Here is a 19,678-nt window from a genome sequence, read left to right as displayed (position 1 = left end):
TTCGAGTCATCTGGGCGCCAGTGATACGGACGTCAGACTTAACCGGAATCACCGGACCGACCTTAACACCCTACCGGATAGCTCGTGAGTAGGGTAGATGCACAGCCGGGGATCAGACCGCGTCGAATAGCTAGCAATGGATCATTGGGGCGCCAGTGAACCGGAAGCTACGCTCCACCCGGAATCGCTGGATGGACCTTAGCACCTACTGGCTGGTCCGTAGAGTAGGCTAGGTCCATCGCTGGGGCTACATCGAGTAGATCGGAACAAAGCGGTGAGCTAATTGACTCACGGAAACGAACATCGGCATCGGGAGAAATCTACCGCTCGTTATCGGGAGAACCTGTCTCGCCTAGGAATTCTCCTTCGGAGTAGGCCAGATCCATCGTTGGGGACTGGACCGAGTAGTTTGCGAACAAGTCGGGAGCTGAACGAGTAAGTGGTGCTAAATGGTACGAGAAGAAAGTTTCGGTGCATAGTGGCACAAGGGAGCCGAAGGGCTAGGTAAATTAGACATTCTGAAGTTTGCCGCCCAGATTGTCTTCGTAGGGGAAGAGCATAAAGTTTCGACCCACTGCTAGCTGTCCGACTACCATGTAGAAATTTCCAGTCTGTGTTGATGGTGAAGAACACACCACCGTCGAGGAGTAGTGCTGTAACCCTACTGAAGGAACTAACTGCTAAGTAGTGGAATTAGAGTGGGTGTTATGCTCATAAAAACCCCCTCCCAGAAGTAATGCCGTAAGGTAGTGCCGGGGAGGATTCAGGTTTTAGGCAAGAGTAGTGGTTTTTGGCGAGTCGGATGGCAACACAAACCAGCTCCCTGAGACATTACAGTTTAATATATTTTTTTCCTGCAGCCTCAGGGCTTTTTTGGAAGTTTTTTGCTATCTTCTAAAAACAAAAACAAAAAAACACACACACAGTCGATTGGTATATGAGACTCGGCCAAATAACAAATCGGAATTGAAAATAAGAAAATTTTCTGAACTATATATGAAGAAATAATAGCTCATTGAGTTAAAACTATCAGCAATAGTCTAGAACTGTCTCGCTCATATACATACTAATTTCATAATAAATCCAGTGAAGATAAATTTTCTGTATTGTATTGTGAAGATATTTTTGTTCCTTACATGAGAAACTATCAACGGTCTTCTAGAAATGTTTCGCTCACATACAAATAATTTAAGGTTATATCATTCATGGTTATTCACGATAGATTTAAATTCTTCCACATAATTGTAATTTTCAGTGTTTTGTAGTACTTGCACCGACTTTTTAGTCGTAGAAAATTCAACTTTGGTTGCATCTAAATGCAGTAGTAGTAATACAGTAGTCTAGATAGCCCAAAAAAATAGTAGTTTGCAATATTTTCTAAACTGCTAAGATGTAACGAGATGGAAATTTCACTTTCGAGGTCTGGTTATTAGAGTGTTGAAATGATGATTGACATGATCGTATATCACGCCTCTTGGTTTAGAACCGAGCATATGAGCATAAGGTGTAATGTTTCTTCCTTCGAACCTCTTGCTCTCGTGTACATATTTATTACCATTTATTACCGCATTTTTTTCCGAAGATATTAAACATTAGATAGTCCTTCCTGAGTTTCAAAAGAACTTGATAGTGTCCCCGATACTCGGACGTAACATATCACTCGATCCATAGTCGATTTGATCAAATATGTCGGTTTAGCTAGAAACCCATATTCGTGTATTAGATCCCATAGGTGATCTCAATCGATTGTATCATATGCGGCTTTGAAATCTATAAACAGGTGGCACGTTGTAATTGCAACATTTTTGAAAGACTAGTCGAATCGAAATTATTTCGTTTGTTATGATGCATGCCCCAGTAAAACCTGCTCTGAATTCCCCATTTTTCTCTATGGGCAGCGGTGAACACTTTGTAGGTGGCATTCAGCAATGTGATTGACTGGTACTTGCAACAATCCAGCTTATCACCTTTGTTATAGACGGGACATGTGTACTACTCCCTCATTATTTTATATGAAGAGTGAACTGCAATAAGAACGTAGGGAAACGTATATCTGCAAAAACAAACACGGACATTTAAAAACTACAGCCATTTTCAAAATCTCTCTCGATTTAGCAGAAGCTTTTACTAGATCGAACAATCGACTAATGATACATATGCATACTATGCTGAAGTATGCTCTCCAAAATGTGATTTTGTGTAAAGGTTTGGGAGAAAAGTTCTTCATTCAAACATAGAATAAGGAATTTTGCTCCCAAACATTTACGGAAAATCACCTATAATTCTCACAAGCTGACATCAGCAGCCTGGTAAATATAAACATTTGAATTGTGCGTTTATTTCCCCGGCAAGCAGTTTATCGTCTATTTATTCTTCATTAGTGGGAGGGTAACCTAATTTTCACCTCTCAAGAACTTGCGAAAAGCTACTGACAATGCAGTATGGAAGCTCCACCTCAACGGCATTCCTTATTATTGAACGCCCAGGCAGTTTAGTAACTATAATAACATATCGGAAAGAATGAAATATTCAAACCAACAGTCAGACTATAGAAATCATCAATGGGGAAACACGTGGCTGCAACCATGCGGTAGCATGCGGCTAACCGACATTTGTGATTTCTTACCTATTTCACCATTGTGCTATATGATCGGTGTAAAGTCAGACCGGACTAAGTAGCAAAATCTCAAAAGAAGAGAAAATGATAGGATTGAATCAATAATTTCTTCTCCAGCTACATTTCATTTGCGCCAGATTTGAAAAATATTATCATTAGCATGAATTATGAAATGAATCCATTGCGGATAATACCGTAAAGAATGCAAAAATTCAATTTTTGTACACGTTTTTCTCTGTATCAATGTAATATCGCTTAGTCCGGTCTGGCACAAAACCGACATCTTGCATGCGCGTGCGCTTTGTATTCGTTTTCACTGAAGTTAGACTGGACATACGGCATTTGGTAGAAATGCGGCTGCAAATATGGGTATTTCATCAACTTTACTAAAATGTGAATAACTCAAAAACGAAGCATCGTAGCTATGTAATGTAAGCGAACAAAAAATTCTACACAAAGCAAGCTACAATCCTATGCAATAATATGGGGTACTTTTGAATAAAATATCGGAGATATTTTGGTTCGAACTAGAAAATGCTAGCCGTGAGTAATCATCAAAATTTTAAAATTTTAGTTATTCCAAAAAATAGCTTAATTCCTTGCGCAACTTTACACGAGAGGGATTGTTGATATCTTTTACGTAAAAGTTTTAAAAATTCGAGAAAGCGCCGCAGCCGATCCTGTAACCTTTCGCCTTAAATGCGGACGAAATATTTTTATCATTTCCCATTGCCATAAATATGACCAAAAACATGTAATCTATTATTAACGCCAAAACTGCTTATTTTAGGTCAATAGTACCTTCAAAGAATTCTATGGAGGTAATATGCCCTTTCTTTTGGTATTGTGCTTTTGCTGATTAATCGCCCTATGAGTGAGATATTTTCACAAATTTTCTTGGAAGTGATTATATCGAAATGATGTCTTCAGCAAATTTATAGCTCTTACTTTTGCGAATAACTTTACTGAAGACTTCAAATATCTATTTTGAATACTTTAAAAGTTATGGCTTGTTGTTTTTGGATTACTGTTTGTCGCCTATTTATTGTTCAATATAGTAGTAATCCATTGAAATAAGCCAAACATTATTTCGATAAAACGAATTTTGTATTTCATTTTTCTATCTACAACCGCTAGAAATAATCACCGAACACTTCCAAGTTGTCTGGAAGGAACTTGATAACTTATCAGTGCAAAAATGTTGATTTGTACGAACCTTCTGATTGCAATTTTTCTAACTTATAACCATCGGATCGATCTGAAGCATATCGGAAAATGAAAGCGAAGTAAATAACTCCAAGCAACGGCGTAGCCAAGAGAAGGTTTTGGGGTTTAACACCATGCAACCCCCCCCCCCCCCCACTACACAAAAAAAATTGGATTGAAGTTGAAAATTTATTGATGCTGATTGATTTAATTCAATATTACAATACTAATTATCTGATCCGTACATTGATAACCTGTTGTTGTAAACATCATGAGGACTTTTGATAAATTGTCGGAATGGGTATGTAACTGATCTATTGGTCTTGATTTCACAGTTGTCTAATAGCATCAATATCAAATTTCTGCCTGAAAACATTCCAATAGAAAATTCCAGAGTTCTGTAATCAATCATAATCCTCAGATTTATTTTCAAATTGAGCTCGCTTTTGTAGAGATGTACTGTAATAAGGGTCTTGATTTAATAGAAAGCGAAGTTAAAATTGATTTAATGCCTATGAAACATAGAACTGCTCACCAAAAAAATGCATAACTTTCAACATTTGCTAAAAATGTTTTTGCCTTTCTCATTCACTCTAAAATTCGTCAATCTAATCCCGACCGGGAGGACCGAGTGTCATATGCCAATCGACTCAGTTCGTCGAGATCGGAAACTGTCTGTGTGTATGTATGTGTGTGTATGTGTGTATGTGGAAAAAATGTGACCTCTGTTAATCAGAGATGGCTGGACCGATTTGCACAAAGTTAGTCTCAAGTGAAAGGTACAATCTTCCCATCGGCTGCTTTTGAATTTTTTATTGATTGGACTTCCGGTTCCGGAGTTACGAGTTGAAGAATGCAATCACACAGCAAATTCCCATATAAACTGAAATGAAAAATTTTCAAAATCAAATTTGTATTTTTGATGCCAAATGACTTTAAAATGCATGAAACATTGAGATTTTATGTAAACTCGAAAAAATAATGTTTGACAAAAATTGACTTTTTTGGACTTTGGTACATTTTTGCCTTTCTCATATAGAAAGGTTATGCAATCACTCTAAAAATCGTCAATAATACCGGCCCGGAGGGAGTATGCAGTAAGGGGTTGCTACTTTAAAATTAAAACTAATTTAAAATTTCTTAACAAGTTGAAAATTTTTGGCAGGACCCGGACCTCCCGGATCTTTCTCCATGATCCGCCGCTGGTTTCAAGCGATGTTTCAGTATCACATAGTATCTCAAGATCGTGGCTGTCGATCCATTGTATGTATGTGCAAATCGTACTGAACATGTAATATTCATTTCCACCATTGTATTGAACATAACCAGCCATGGAATCGTAGTCTGGACAAATGAGACAAGCACAATTGCACCACTATGTGGATTAAAACAGGTTTTTATTTTGGGAATGGGTCGAGTTGAGACGAAAACGTAATATGATTAATAACGAGGATAACACTTTCCGAATGTAGAGAGAAATTTATGAAAAATGACGATTTCCATTCGATTCTAGCAGGTGCAGCGCCCATAGTTTTCGGCCAGCATCAACCCTGGAAAATTTCTCCAAGTGGTGCACCATGGAAGCTAATTTCCTGGGTTACATCACCAGCTACAGCCTTAAGCTAAGCTGATATTTTGATGCTCTCGCGCTTTCCAAGCCATATGCTTACGGAAAACGAATAAACACTTTGTTTAATTAAACACAGTTTGTTGCTGCTAGCAGCAGACGGCGACGCTATTGTAGAAAGTAAAGGCCTCCGAGTATGAGTCATAATGAACTACTGATTCATCCACCGGGGTCTTTACTCTCGCGAGCGTGGAAAGAATGTTTTGTTTAGGTCTGAGACTCTCTCAAAGTAAAGTCTACACAGATGACATGATATAAGTCTTTTGTGTCAAATCGAAAAGGGTCAGTCGTGATAAGTCAGTTAGTGGGCCAGTCTTTTAAGTAGTGCTCGCGCGGCCTCGTCCGTGTGGTCAGACAATTATTATTAGCACGCGCAACCGGGTGCGTCGTGGTGCCTCAAGAAAATTCGACCATATATTAACATGAATGTAAGTGTGTGTAAATAAAGGTAGTGAAACTTAGTGCCTTCTCTGGGCGATATGTGTGCAAAAGAAAACGAAATAGCTTACGTTTGACCGGGTCCGGTAAGGCAAATCTGAAAGAAATCCATCACCCTGCTCGCGTCATACTAAATCAGAGGGCGCCGCCGTTTCACAGGTTCTGATCGATTTTGATGAGCATTTGATTTTTGTTGTATGACCAATTATATGTATAGGTCAAATGTTTAAAAACAGTAATTTAAGGTCAAGATAGCATCATTTAGAAACCGCCAATTTCGGAGGTTTAGTATCTTCGATGAGTTTTACAAACGTCAAACAGCGCATCATTTGATAAAATAATTTTGACGGTATATCGTCCAAGAAGTATTTATGGTGAATTTTCTCAGGTTAATATTCATGACTACAACTAAGTCTCAACAAATTCGTTAAAGACACGAACTCTGTTACTATTTTCTGAAAAATTAATTCTGCATAATTTTAAAACTTCAAAAATTACGGTTTCGGAATTATGCCGTTTGGACAGTAAGATCGATTTTCACCAAACCGAATTTCTGGCTACGCCGCTGACTTCAAGTAAGTAAAAACAAAGTCGTTCTACACTCGTTCACAAGAAACTTCTTCGAATGCTGAATATCTATTATAATGCATTGAAACCCCGATTTTATCAGCCAAATATGAACATATGTTTGATGGGCTCTAGCAGACGAATAAAACTGAATTCGAGTAAATCCTTTCTTGAGAATGTTTTCCTTATCATGAAGATGGAAATATGCAAAAATGAAAAGTTCATCATAATCAGAAATAGTTATCAGACTACATCAAGGGACGGGAAGAATATTTTAACAGTTTCAGTTTATTATAAAGAAAAAAAGCCCGATTTAGTCAATGTCCCCATTTTGTCAGACTAAAACACACCATGAGACTAATAAAAATGGGTCTTTATTGTATGTATTATTCACTGTGTTTCACATTAATAGGTACATTTCATTTTTGGGGAATTGTTATTGCAAACTACAAAAATTTTTAGGTAGTTTTCAAGGGGTTATTTTATAGATTTATTCCAAAATTTGGCGAACATATTCCAATTCGTATACCAATTAATTGGTATACTTAAGGGTTTATTTTGCAGATAGAGAAAATACTTAAATTTTCAGCTTTTTTCCTACACAATATTACGAAAGCTTATTAAACAATTTTTCTTAATAAGTTTGTGAAAATTATAAGCTATTTGAAATTTTTTAATAGTTTTATTTTTTATTTAACCGTGATTTTTTATTAAATAGTGGCCATCGCTTCACAACGTAGTCTATTTTTCATGGCTTGCGGTGAGCACGATCTCTCGAAATGCTGAACTGAAAATTATGGAACAGAAATTAATTTTTAGTATTCTTTACAGATTTAACTCGCCGCGCAGATAGCTCTGAATTAGACCCGCTGGTGCCCTAAGACGATTTCACTAGATTTTCAGAGCACTGTGCACCCAGTGCATTAACGCAAGTGACGGAATGTTATCGAAAAGTTTCGTGAAAATGAAAATTCCAGTAATGATGATGATTTTCCCAAACGGTTCGTTTTCGTAAGGTTTTTATTTGTTCTTTGGTATTAGGATTAGCGATAATAATTCAAATCAAGGATACTACTGGGAAGTCACCTTAAGAAAAAAGTCGATGTCGAAGTAAAATTTGAAACTATGCACGCATGCACTTCAGCGATATCGTGATATCAGGAGCTGCGATTTCATTTCAACGCTTTTTTGTGAAAAGGGCGATATTAAGGCTTTTTTCATACATGCGAATGAGGGCTTTGAAACGCAACAAATTAACCTAAAAATTTGGATTCTACGATATTGCTTTCTTAAACTACAGCAAAAAATACAACGGGCGAAACTGTATTTTTGTTTGTTTATTTAAAGTTTCGCCCTCCACGCTCCATGCAAACAAACAGGGCGATACTTTTTTTGCTAGCAGTTTAGAGGCGAAACTGTTATTTTCGTATTTTTTTTAGGATTATCAAGCTGATACCAGCTGTAAATAGTAACAATGATCTCTATTGAAAAAACACGGACGAAATCGGTGGTGTAAAACGGTAGTTATTGTAAAAAACGTAAGGGCGATACTTCAATGCTGATAGTTGGGACCGAAAAAGTAAACAATCGCCAAAGGGGCGATACTATCATTTTGTCAATTTCAATAGCAAAAACAAATTTTAATTTAATAATTTCAAATACTTTATGAAGTTTTGGGTTTCGATCACTGAATCATGCAATCTAGGATGTAAAAAAACACAATAGTTCTTAAATAGGAAATAAAACCAAGTCTGGAAATATTCACTGTTGATTTTTTTTGAATGGTATCACTGCTAGTATCGCCCTTTCCAAGAAAAAGCGTTGATTTCTTAGTTCTCAGTCGCGTTGGAAATTTGAGTAAAGTATAAACTTCAACTCGATTCAAAAAATTTGTTTTGGCTCAGTACAATATATAACCCCTTTAGACAAATTCAGTTTTCCCACCACAATGCATTGATTGAGGAATTTAGACATTTTATTAACAGAGCATTAGCAATAATTCGTTTTATGTCTATTTTACGGGCCATTTTATCGCTTTCCCATTCATTTGGTTTGAGATTTCTAGCACTGGTGTAGTCCTATACTGATTTGAGCGATTCTCTGAGTCCTGCAACTATCCCATGTAGTATGTGTTATCAAAAACATCGCGAAGCATCAAGTTCTAAATGTTCTCAAACGATATAATATCCGAAGAGAGTGATAAGAGTTATAAGAAATGTCTCATCACACTGTTAGGTGGATTAAAAACGTTTTTAAATTTCATGCTAATAGACATACAAAATTGTAATTCTATTACAGAATATAATTCTAAGCACCATTTAAAATCAAAATGCATTTAACAAAAATCTTCCAAAATGCGATAGTTTTCGAGATATTTGAAATTTTGCTCCTTCAAAAACAATTAATTCGTGTAATTATGCTCTTTTTAAAAGTTATTCGCGTTACCCTATCAAAAAATGTCAAAAATTTAATGTTTATCGCTTTAAAGACGTAAAAGCAACTTTTTGACATTAAAAATGTCTTACTCCACTATCTGGGGCTAGGTGTCATTCTAAAATCTAAACTATCTCCCATGTAACGAAACTATGTAAGGTTTGCACGCTTATAACTCCGATATTACTAGATGGATTTTAATCATTCATACACCAACCGATTCAGAATCACCTAACTTAAATATTGGTAATAATTTAATATCTCCCCAATAAAAGTAGACTTTTGGAAATTGGTAAAATTAAAAAGTTCACGAAAAACGGGAAAATTACCATTCGTGAGGCAGTTTTCTCAGACACAGCCGTCAAGAGAGGGCAGCTTAGTTGCTCAATGAAACACGAAAAGTTAATAAAAATAAACAAAAAAACACGAAAAGTCATAAATAGAAGCAACGCATGTCCGTTTAAATCAGTTGTTGCTAATATACGGTTAGTTTATAAATAGAGGTGACGCGTACCCGTTTGAATCAGTTTTTGTTCTTATGTCGAACGGGTAAGATTGAAACACATAGTGTGTTTTAGTTTTAAGGGATTTGCGTCAAGCCGGCGCTAATCTATTCCGACAATGTGTTAGTGTCGGTTTCTGATGAGGCGAAGCCGAAACGCAACATAGTATGAAATAAGGATTTGTGCCCTCCTGTACAAAGACTGGTTTTTACCAACAAATTTTCACCCTAGTGAGAAATTTTGGTTTTACCAAATTTTCCTCCTTAGGGTGAAATATAGCATAGTGCTTTCGCATAGGCCTGCTAAGCCAAGACAAGTTTCGGCTTCACTTGTGTCTCATCGGCATAAACAGAACTTCTGCTCGAACGGGACATCACGTTTGATCAGTCGTTTGATTGAAACACATAGTGTGTTTTAGTTTTAAGGGATTTGCGTCAAGCCGGCGCTAATCTATTCCGACAATGTGTTAGTGTCGGTTTCTAATGAGGCGAAGCCGAAACGCAACATAGTATGAAATAAGGATTTGTGCCCTCCTGTACAAAGACTGGTTTTTACCAACAAATTTTCACCCTAGTGAGAAATTTTGGTTTTACCAAATTTTCCTCCTTAGGGTGAAATATAGCATAGTAATTATTCTTGCTCAAGAGTAATAGGAGTTCTTCAAGATCGTGATAAATTCATTTTTATTTATAATACACTTGTAGAAGAGGTGTTGGACTTGAATAAAACTAATAGGAATTTTTCAAGACAGAAAGGTTAGATGGAAGATCGCCATAAATCCATTCTATTTAACATTGAAAATGTCAAGGTTGAAATAAAAATGCCTATGATTAATTATTATGGTAATTACAATTCCATCTAAAAGTTGTTGATTTATTACAACAACGCATGTTAAATAGAGCTATATGAACAACTAACGACATCTCGCTATATGTGCAGCACCTACTGATTTGCGAAGTTAAATGAATAATTTATAATTATCGAGTTTGCTGTTTATACATGATTGAGGTACATGTCACGTCTTCTCCGTTGGGATATGTCACATATCCCGTCAGTCGCTACAGTTTGTTTGTTTGTTATAGAACGCTCTTATGCAAGAGTATTTTCACTTCGTTTAATGATTTAAGGAGGTTTTATGGTAGCATTCTTAAGATACATTATGCTTCAACAAGAATGTCATAAAGCTATCTTTTGGTTTTAAGGCGGTTGGAAAGCGATGTCTTAAGAAGGGGCTCAAGAGTCTCTTAAAACTGCTCATAAGACTAATTACTCTTATGAAAAATGTAGTTTTATGGATATTTCTTCAAGAGTTCTTGAAGCACTCTTAAACCCCCTCAAGCATATAAAACTAAATGCTCTTTCCAAAGGCAATGTTAAAACCAGATTCGCTATTTAATGCCTTGATAAAACTACCATAAAACCTAAATAAAACCAATTAGCATTTGGCTTGTTACTTGGGAATGCCAATCACCTAGTGAGATACTTGATTAATTAATAGATTACCGTTAAAAGACCTTCAATAAATTATGTTTTGATGGGGAGGGTATATAGTAACATATGAAAACAGGCGAGTGAACAAGAACGTGAGTCGATGTGTGTGATAGATAAAATTCATTTGCACGCTCTTGAAAAAAGCTCACCGTGGTCATGTCCTGTACACAACCCTTTAATTTTTAGTGTATTTGGATCCTGGAGAAGCTTTCAATAAAAAAGTTTTCCCAACCACAACTTTTGACATCGTTACTACTTGCAGTCAAAAATACAATTTTCTTTTTGAATATGATTCTGAACGCCATTTTAAATCGAAATGCTCTTAACAAAAATTTTCTAAAATGTAGTAGTTCTCGAGATATTTTACTTTTGTTTTAACAACACAATTATTTTGTTTTATTACGACCTTTTCATAAGTTAGTCGCGTTTCTCTATCAACAATAATAGGTTTTTCAAAAGGCCCGTAAACTTTCCTGCAACTTTCTCTTTGACATCAAGGCGATATTGTGAAACATTTTAAAGTTACATGAAAACAACCAACATATGATTCAGCTATATAGTTTAATCAACAGACCCTATGGTTGAAATATATTTTGGTTGCTTTCATGTAACTTTCAAATGATTTACAATATCGCCTTGATGTCAAAGAGAAAGTTGCACGAAAGTTAACGGGCCTTTTGAAAAACCTATTATAGTTGATGGAGAAACGCGGCTAACTTATGAAAAGGTCGTAATAAAACAAAATAATTGTGTTGTTAAAACAAAAGTTAAAATATCTCGAGAACTACCACATTTTAGAAAATTTTTGTTAAGAGCATTTCGATTTAAAATGACGTTTAGAATCATATTCAAAAAGAAAATTGTATTTTTGACTGCAAATAGTAAGAATTATAAAAAATGTCAAAAGTTGTTGTTAGGAAAAGTTTTTTATTGAAAGCTTCTACATGATCCGAATACACTAAAAAGGTTGCTTTTACGTCTTTAAAACGACAAACATTAAATTTTTGACATTTTTTGATGGGGTAACGCGAATAACTTTTAAAAAGAGCATAATTACACGAATTAATTGTTTTTGAAGTAGCAAAATTTCAAATATCTCGAAAACTATCGCATTTTGGAAGATTTTTGTTAAATGCATTTTGATTTTAAATAGTGCTTAGAATTATATTCTGTAATAAAATTACAATTTTGTATGTCAATTAGTATGAAATTTAAAAACATGTACGACGTTATTGTTAGAAAAACTTTTTTACCGATTTTTTCTCCATCATGCAATCACAATCAAAATGTTTCTTTTCTCTTTAGGTTTTTGGTAACAAAATATAAAAAATTTAAAAAAATGGGTTTTTTCGCAATTTAAATTTTTATCATAAATTTTTGTTTTTTTTTGAAAAATGACACAACATTTTTTTCAGTGTATATTGTTTTCGGACAGAAGTATTCATTCCCTGTAACTTGTTCTCAGATAGTTTTGCTGTATAAAATACAGTAATCGAACAAAAAAAATTTGAAATTCATACACGTAGAAACGTTTATGCCCTTTTGAAAAATTACTCTTGTATCAAAATATTCCAATTGCCAGAGAATATCATGGAGATTCATACAGCGAACACACCTGCAGAGTTTCGTTCGAAACGACGATGGTCATATTTTGCGGTCGGCCGGTTTCTCATGGAATCCCTCAACTGTACTCGTAAATCTTGCAAGCGAGAAATCAATATATTTTCTAAGTATTTCGGTATATTCCAATTGAGATGTTTTGCATATATTACAGTTAAGGAGCAATAGATCAATAAACGAAAGAAAATTTATTTTGTTTTTCTTTATATCTACTGAGTTTTCAGCACGTGAAACCAACGATTTATAGTTTTTCAATGTACAAGCTTACCAAATCACACGCGCCCTTGTTTATGTAAATTTACCTTTTAATTCGAATCGCTCTGTTTACTTGTGAAACATGAATATTCTCATATTGAACACAAGAGAAACTTTTTGTTTCAACGTTGCTGTAAATTTTTGACAACTGCATTGTTACCATGATTTTTTTCTACTCATCGACTTGCAATAAACTATTGAATTCGAACAACGACTTCCGCTTACCAAAAAAATCACGATGGAAAGAAAATCATTTGGTAGGGAGTGGTAAATAAATCGTGGAGATTGCCACCTTAGCATTATAAATGGCTTTAATCCATCATCCAGTTACCACCACGTTCATATGACACCCATTTTCACTAATCTAAATGTTTTGTGACAACCATAAGTCCTCACCTTGGATACAAAAACGTCTACAATCGTCAGTTTTTGAAATTAGTAAATTGTTTAATTTAAAATTCCCGAATGTTCTAAAAATTATTAAATAAAAAAAATTTAAAATAAAATTATCGTAGGGTGGGATTCGAACCCAAGCCAACTAGGTTCACTCAAATCTATAAAAGGCTACTGTAGCCTTTGTACAGACTCTATTCAGCAGCATAGACTTGTCGGTATATCGGTGAAATCTTAAGCATTCGATGTACGCAAGATTGGTGCAGATAGTAAGGTAAGTGCTTAGTATTCAACAGGTTGCGGGTTCAAATCCCAGGTACGTGATATGATATCCAACAAGTTAATACAATTTTTCTCTACCTGTAACGTAATACTAATAAAAGAAGATGGCTTCCAACGAGATTGATGGCGTGTGTAACTTGAAATGAATATCTTTTTTTAATTATTTTTCTATGATAATTCTTTCAGCTGAATAGCGATAATGGAAAGGTTTATTGTTAAAGCTGAACTGTGGTTTTCTTCAGGCTGTATACATGCTGAAGAATTGTTCTTTTATGTGTCTTAATCAAAGACAAGCTGAATAAATTCTTCAAATCCAGATGCTTAAGGGTGGAATAAACGATATATGAATACACGTATATTTGCAATGTTCAGCTAGATCTGAATAAAGCAACTGTTGAAACGTTTATAAAACCACGAAATGTTTGTTGGCAGTGCTGTCAGGGATAGTTTCTGTGAACGTCAAAAACTAAATTAACTATATCTTTGATGAATTAAAATGTTATTGAAAACAGATACAACCTATTAATTTACACTGTCAACGACTATCTTTTTCGCACAATCGGACTATTATAAATGCTAGAAAAATCCATTTGAGTATAGGAAGATAGAAATTGAGCATTTTCTAGTACTGTTAGGGAAGCAAGTTCGCGTAAAGGCCACTTCCTGGTACTGTTATGTATTTAAGGAGCATTTTCATATTCTAGTTTTTGTTAAACTTTTAAAACGTGATTTAAAATGCTATTTGAAACCCTCGATCAGCCAGCTTGCTCAAGGCATAATAGTAATATGAGTAAATACTGTTGCATGTTACCCCACATGGGTAATTAACATTGTTAAATCGTTATCTTGCGTACATTTGAGAGGGTAAACAAACATGTATCAAACAGTAACGTTTGCTATTGTATACTCGATCTGTACGTAAGAGAAAAAAATGATATGCTCTTACCATTGAAGTGGAGGAAAGCACGACATTCTAGCTTCTTTCTATTGAAAAATACAGAAATACAGAAGATTACCCTGTCCTCGACCCTGCCGCGCTAAAGGAACCAAAAATAATGACTGGTAGTACATGATTATCTTTTAACATGCTGTCTGAGCAATTATCCAGCTAAATTGTATGTCGGGTATAGACTTTTTTGTTTCTATTACAAAATCACCGGTTGATCCTTGATAACGAATGACATCGGTTCAACCAACCTGGTACAACGCGTCCATTCCGCTCATTAAGCACAAAGGCATTTTTATGTTTATGTGTGTGAATCTATTTTCATCAACTCTTCAAACCAGGAGAAGGGAGATTTTAAGAAACTCTGTCGTTAATGCACTAAAAGCCTCAATCATCATATAAAAACATAATTATTTCATTTTCGATTACAGGCATGGGGAGCACAGCATATATCATTCGTAGACTATGGTAAGGTTTCATTGTCCAATCCGGTTCGACAAAATTTGTTTCTGTACGAGGATGCACTCCAAGGAGGTAAATCTAAAGCAACTACAGCCGCTGAACGTTTAAAACAAATCCACCCGTGTATTGTATGGTAATTAAATATATCCATTGTTCAAATCATTAATAGATATTTTGTAGACGTCGGTAGGATATTGTCTTCAAATTCCCATGCCAGGGCATTCGGTTGGAGAATCGCAATGGAACAATACAAATGAGACTCTTGACAGTCTGAAAGATCTAATAAAAAATCATGATGTAGTATTTCTTCTCACAGATTCTCGTGAAAGTAGATGGCTTCCTACAATGCTAGCAGCATTCTATAAAAAGGCAAGCAACGACAAATAACGAATGGCACGCTTATATATTATTAGTGTTTATAAATTTGGTTTTAGATGGTGATAAATGCAGCGCTTGGATTTGACTCTTTCTTAGTAATGCGACATGGAACCAAAATATCTACCTCTTACTCTCCTCAAGTAATTGAGGGATTTAAAGAAATCCAAGGCTCTAGTTTAGGCTGCTACTTTTGCAATGATATTGTAGCACCAGGAAATGTAAGCATAGTTTATCTATTTCTATACGTTAGCTAGTGTAACAAGTTTTTAAAGTCCCTCAAAGATAGAACTTTGGATCAACAATGTACAGTTACTAGGCCAGCCGTTTCTAACATAGCTTCAAGTTTGGCTGTCGAATTAGCGGTGGCGTTACTGCAGCACAAATATCGGTAATATGTCATTATTTCAATAGCTTTTGCGACGTAATTAGCAAATATATGTTTTGTAGAGATGCTGCCCCAGCTTATTACCAGACATCTAATGATATTCTTGGCAAAAGAGATATTCCAGAGGACATATTGGGGATTGTACCGCATTCAATTCGTGGCAATATAAGTGCATTTAATTATCTCATCACGGCAACTGAACGTTTCTCTGAATGTATTGCCTGCTCTATTGTATGTATCTTCCCATGAGACAAAATAGATTTTATCTACAAGAGGAAGCAAAGCGCTACTGTCTCCATGTATTCATGGACTGAAACATGCGGTCTTGCTCTAGCATATTGTATCCCATTACTTTGACATGTGTGTACCCGGGGCAATATATGTCAAACTAATAAGCGTAGCATATGTAAGAGCGAGATAATAAACCATCAGTGTTAATAGCGGCATGCGAGCTCTAGTAGTTACAATCTCTTTTCATGAGACGCTATAACAAGAAAAAAATTATTATTTCTAGCGTATACTGGATAAATTTGAACATGAAGGAAATGACTTTGTAATGAATGTACTAAACTCTTCCAAAATTTTGGAAGACATTTCTGGAATTTCGACGCTTACATGTAATGCACATGAGGTAGGTAGATGAAGATTGTGATAGTCAATTTAAATATAAAACATTTATCTGTTTTACAGGACATTGACTTTGAAAGCGACGATGAGTGAATAAATATAAATCTTTTTATAGAAAATAAAAAATAATTTCCTTTTTAAAACAACAAAGTAACGTACAGTATATTCTGTAAAATAATATAATTTTAACATCTCTAATTTCGCGAGATTAGGTAGTTGACTTTGCGACCAATAGTGGAATATTCAGTTGGGGGTCTAAATCAGCTTTGTTTTTTTAAATCGTTGACTTTTTACTATTAGGTAACATTTTGGTCATTCAAACATAAAACTCCAATTAGTTTTATGTTTGAATCAGGATTTGGTGGTTATTTCAGAAACATGATCGAAGCAAAGTAGAATACAATTAGAATTCGAACGTTGCAATTTTTACTATCTTCTGCATGGTTGCCTTAAAATCAGCTATTTTGGTAAAAAGGTTGGATTTAAATGTTTCGTGTTCCACTCGTCAGCAACTGACACCAACTTGCTGCCAGTTAGACGATGTATCCAAACTAACACCAAAATGGAACCAGTTATCCCCTAAACTCAAACAGGTCACACAACTTGAGTGAACGCCTAAAGCAACTGGTTGGTACCAAGTGATGTCTTGATAAGCCAAGCACAGACGCTCTAGGGCGGCGCTGACGAGTATAGGGAAACAAACTGTCTTTTAGCAATTTCGGTATTTCTGATGAAAATCACGATATAATGGTACACGTTGTGACCTGTGATTTCTTAGGTCACAATATCGTCGCTTTGGTCACTGAGCCTAGCTTGTATATATTTGTAAATATTGTTATTTTTGTCGTATAAATAAATAACAGTGTACGGTCTATCTCGTGTATTTGACGACGCCTGTTCTTTGTTTATACTTTGAAATTATTGATCGTAAATGTCTAAGTAGAATTTAAACGTCAAACCATTACTACTCCTTGCTTGCATGTTTGCGTTCGCGTTTAAGTATAGCCCAGGTTGGTGTCAAATGTAGGTTTTGTTATTTATTTGTTCTGAAAATTTATTTATTTATTTATTTATTTATTTATTTTTTCATTTATTTATTTATTTATTTTGCTTGTTTATTTATTATTCATTTTGTTATTATATTATTTGTTATAATTGTTCATTATAAAAAAAATTAAAGGGTTGTGTACAGGACACGACCACGGTGACATTAAAAATGTAGCTTTTTTCAAGAGCGTGCAAATGAATTTCATCTATCACACTTATCGACTCACGTTCTTGTTCACTCGCCTGTTTTCATATGTTACAATTTGCTATATACCCTCCCCATCAAAACATAATTTATTGAAGGTCTTTTAACGGTAATCTATTAATTAATCAAGTATCTCACTAGGTGATTGGCATTATTTGGCTGATCCATCTAGTAAAAATAGGCTGGTCTGTCCAGAAAATATATTCAAAAGAAAAGTTCCATATTGAGAGCTGTGATGGGAAGCCCACGCCCGCCAACGGAAATATACAGATTCTCCATGAAATATGAAATTTCATTTTCCATTTAAATTTTCAATAATGTACTAATGAACTTAAGTAAACAATCTTAAGTTTAAGTATTTCTTGATCGATTAGTGGTGGAAAAAAATGAAATTATTTGATAAATTACATTGTTATGCATCGTTCGCACTACCAGTTAAAACGGGTTTTTATGCTATCTTGGTGACATTTTTCTTGTTGCTAATTATTAAAACGTGTTATAACTCTGTAGTGTAAACATTGTATTATTAAACCAATTCTGCAGCGTTTTATGTTATATAGGTGTTTTATGTGGTAATAGGACTGACATAATTATATCTTCAGTACAGCGGTTTGTTTCATAATTTAAAACAGATTTATTTTAAAATTTAAATTAGTATACTCAACCGTTCTATTTGTTGTATACTTTAAAACGCAATTAGAACTGTGTTTTAAATACATAGGGTAGGACAGATATTCTGACTGGATAAACTGGGAAAACAATTTTAAGTCCAGTAACGCTTAAGACATGGCTTGAATTTGAATCGAAAAAGAACACCCGCTTAAACTGCTGCTGGGACGGTAAGTTCTGTTTTGAAATTTTCCGTTGTGTGCAGTACGAAAAAAAGTGTTTGAAATTAGAAAACAAAAAGTTCTGCTGGGAATGTGATTGTTTCCGATGCAATTACACTCAGATTTTTCACGCAGGGGATACAGGCCGTGTAAATTAAAACCGCGTAAATTAAAAAAAAACGCGTTGATGAAAACCGCGTAAATTTCAAAATCGGCGTAAAGAAACCTGAGTGTACTCTCCTATATAAAATACTACACTGCTGAACAGTGCAATAACTACAGAAACACTTTGTCAGATGCCTTACTGATAAAAAACATATAACCGAAATATGAAACATGAAAACCAATAGGCTCTTTACCCTACGCAGCTACAAAGCGCCGTAAACATGGATTAACAAGTTACAACGCACACGCATGCATAAAAATAACTATATTTTTTTCAAACGCAACACTCTTAAGCAGCACACACCGTAAATCCAAACCACCCCACCCACCCACTTTGCAAATCATTCTGACACCGTGCTGGTACCCGAAAAATCCGCACACGGCCACCGCTGCCGAAAATGCATAGCGTCTACCGCTTATTGTAGTGCCCAGACGCTGCAGCCATGATCTTACCCGGTCGACATAAGAACAAAAACTGATTCAAACGGGTACGCGTCACCTCTATTTATAAACTAACCGTATATGGTTTAGTCACTTAGGTGCGAGTGTGTCCAAATGCCAACGTTACCGAAAATCGATAGCGCTTATTGCATCGCCTGGAGACGATGTTGCTCGTATGGAATAAGAGCTACAACTGATTTAAACGGACATGCGTTGCTTCTATTTATGACTTTTCGTGTTTCATTGAGCAACTAAGCTGCCCACTCTTGACGGCTGTGCCTGAGAAATCTGCCTCACGAATGGTAATTTTCCCGTTTTTCGTGAACTTTTTAATTTTACTAATTTCCAAAAGTCTACTTTTATTGGGGACCCAACAAACAATTTAGCTGGATAATGGCTTAAACAGTTCTTGTCCAGCCTATTCTCTCAGATCAAAGGCTTATTCAGCTTTCGTAGTTTGTTGGGGAGATATTAAATTATTACCAATATTTAAGTTAGGTGTTTCTGAATCGGTTGGTGTATGAATGATTAAAATTCATCTAGTAATATCGGAGTTATAAGCGTGCAAACCTTACATAGTTTCGTTACATGGGAGATAGTTTAGATTTTAGATTGACACCCAGCCCCAGATAGTGGAGTAAGACATTTTTAATGTCAAAAGTCAATGAAACAAGTACCGCACGTTTAGCATGTCCATACATTGTACTAAAATTTGAGCATATTTTGTGACACCAACCAAAACGATAATTTTTTTTGTAAA

The 19,678-nt window shown here is 35.3% G+C and overlaps 1 protein-coding gene across 8 annotated transcripts in view; it reads left to right on the top strand.

Annotated features, from left to right (window-relative positions):
- The window catches only part of LOC131691084 (ubiquitin-like modifier-activating enzyme atg7), a 429,670-nt gene extending 413,290 nt beyond the window's left edge, over positions 1–16,380 (top strand). For all 8 annotated transcript variants that reach the window (XM_058977278.1, XM_058977279.1, XM_058977284.1 and 5 more), the window contains 7 exons: positions 14,810–14,968; positions 15,021–15,209; positions 15,275–15,436; positions 15,491–15,606; positions 15,666–15,834; positions 16,118–16,234; positions 16,294–16,380. In XM_058977278.1, coding sequence (XP_058833261.1) covers positions 14,810–14,968; positions 15,021–15,209; positions 15,275–15,436; positions 15,491–15,606; positions 15,666–15,834; positions 16,118–16,234; positions 16,294–16,323 — 942 coding nt within the window. In that variant the 3' untranslated portion in view covers positions 16,324–16,380. The remainder of the gene's footprint in view (positions 1–14,809; positions 14,969–15,020; positions 15,210–15,274; positions 15,437–15,490; positions 15,607–15,665; positions 15,835–16,117; positions 16,235–16,293) is intronic.
- Positions 16,381–19,678: the final 3,298 nt, after the last annotated feature.

Source organism: Topomyia yanbarensis, chromosome 3 (genome assembly GCF_030247195.1).
Source record: "Topomyia yanbarensis strain Yona2022 chromosome 3, ASM3024719v1, whole genome shotgun sequence".
In the NCBI taxonomy this organism is placed as follows: domain Eukaryota; kingdom Metazoa; phylum Arthropoda; class Insecta; order Diptera; family Culicidae; genus Topomyia; species Topomyia yanbarensis.
Note: the sequence above shows the minus strand (reverse complement) of the source record. Positions and strands in the feature narration are given on the sequence as shown.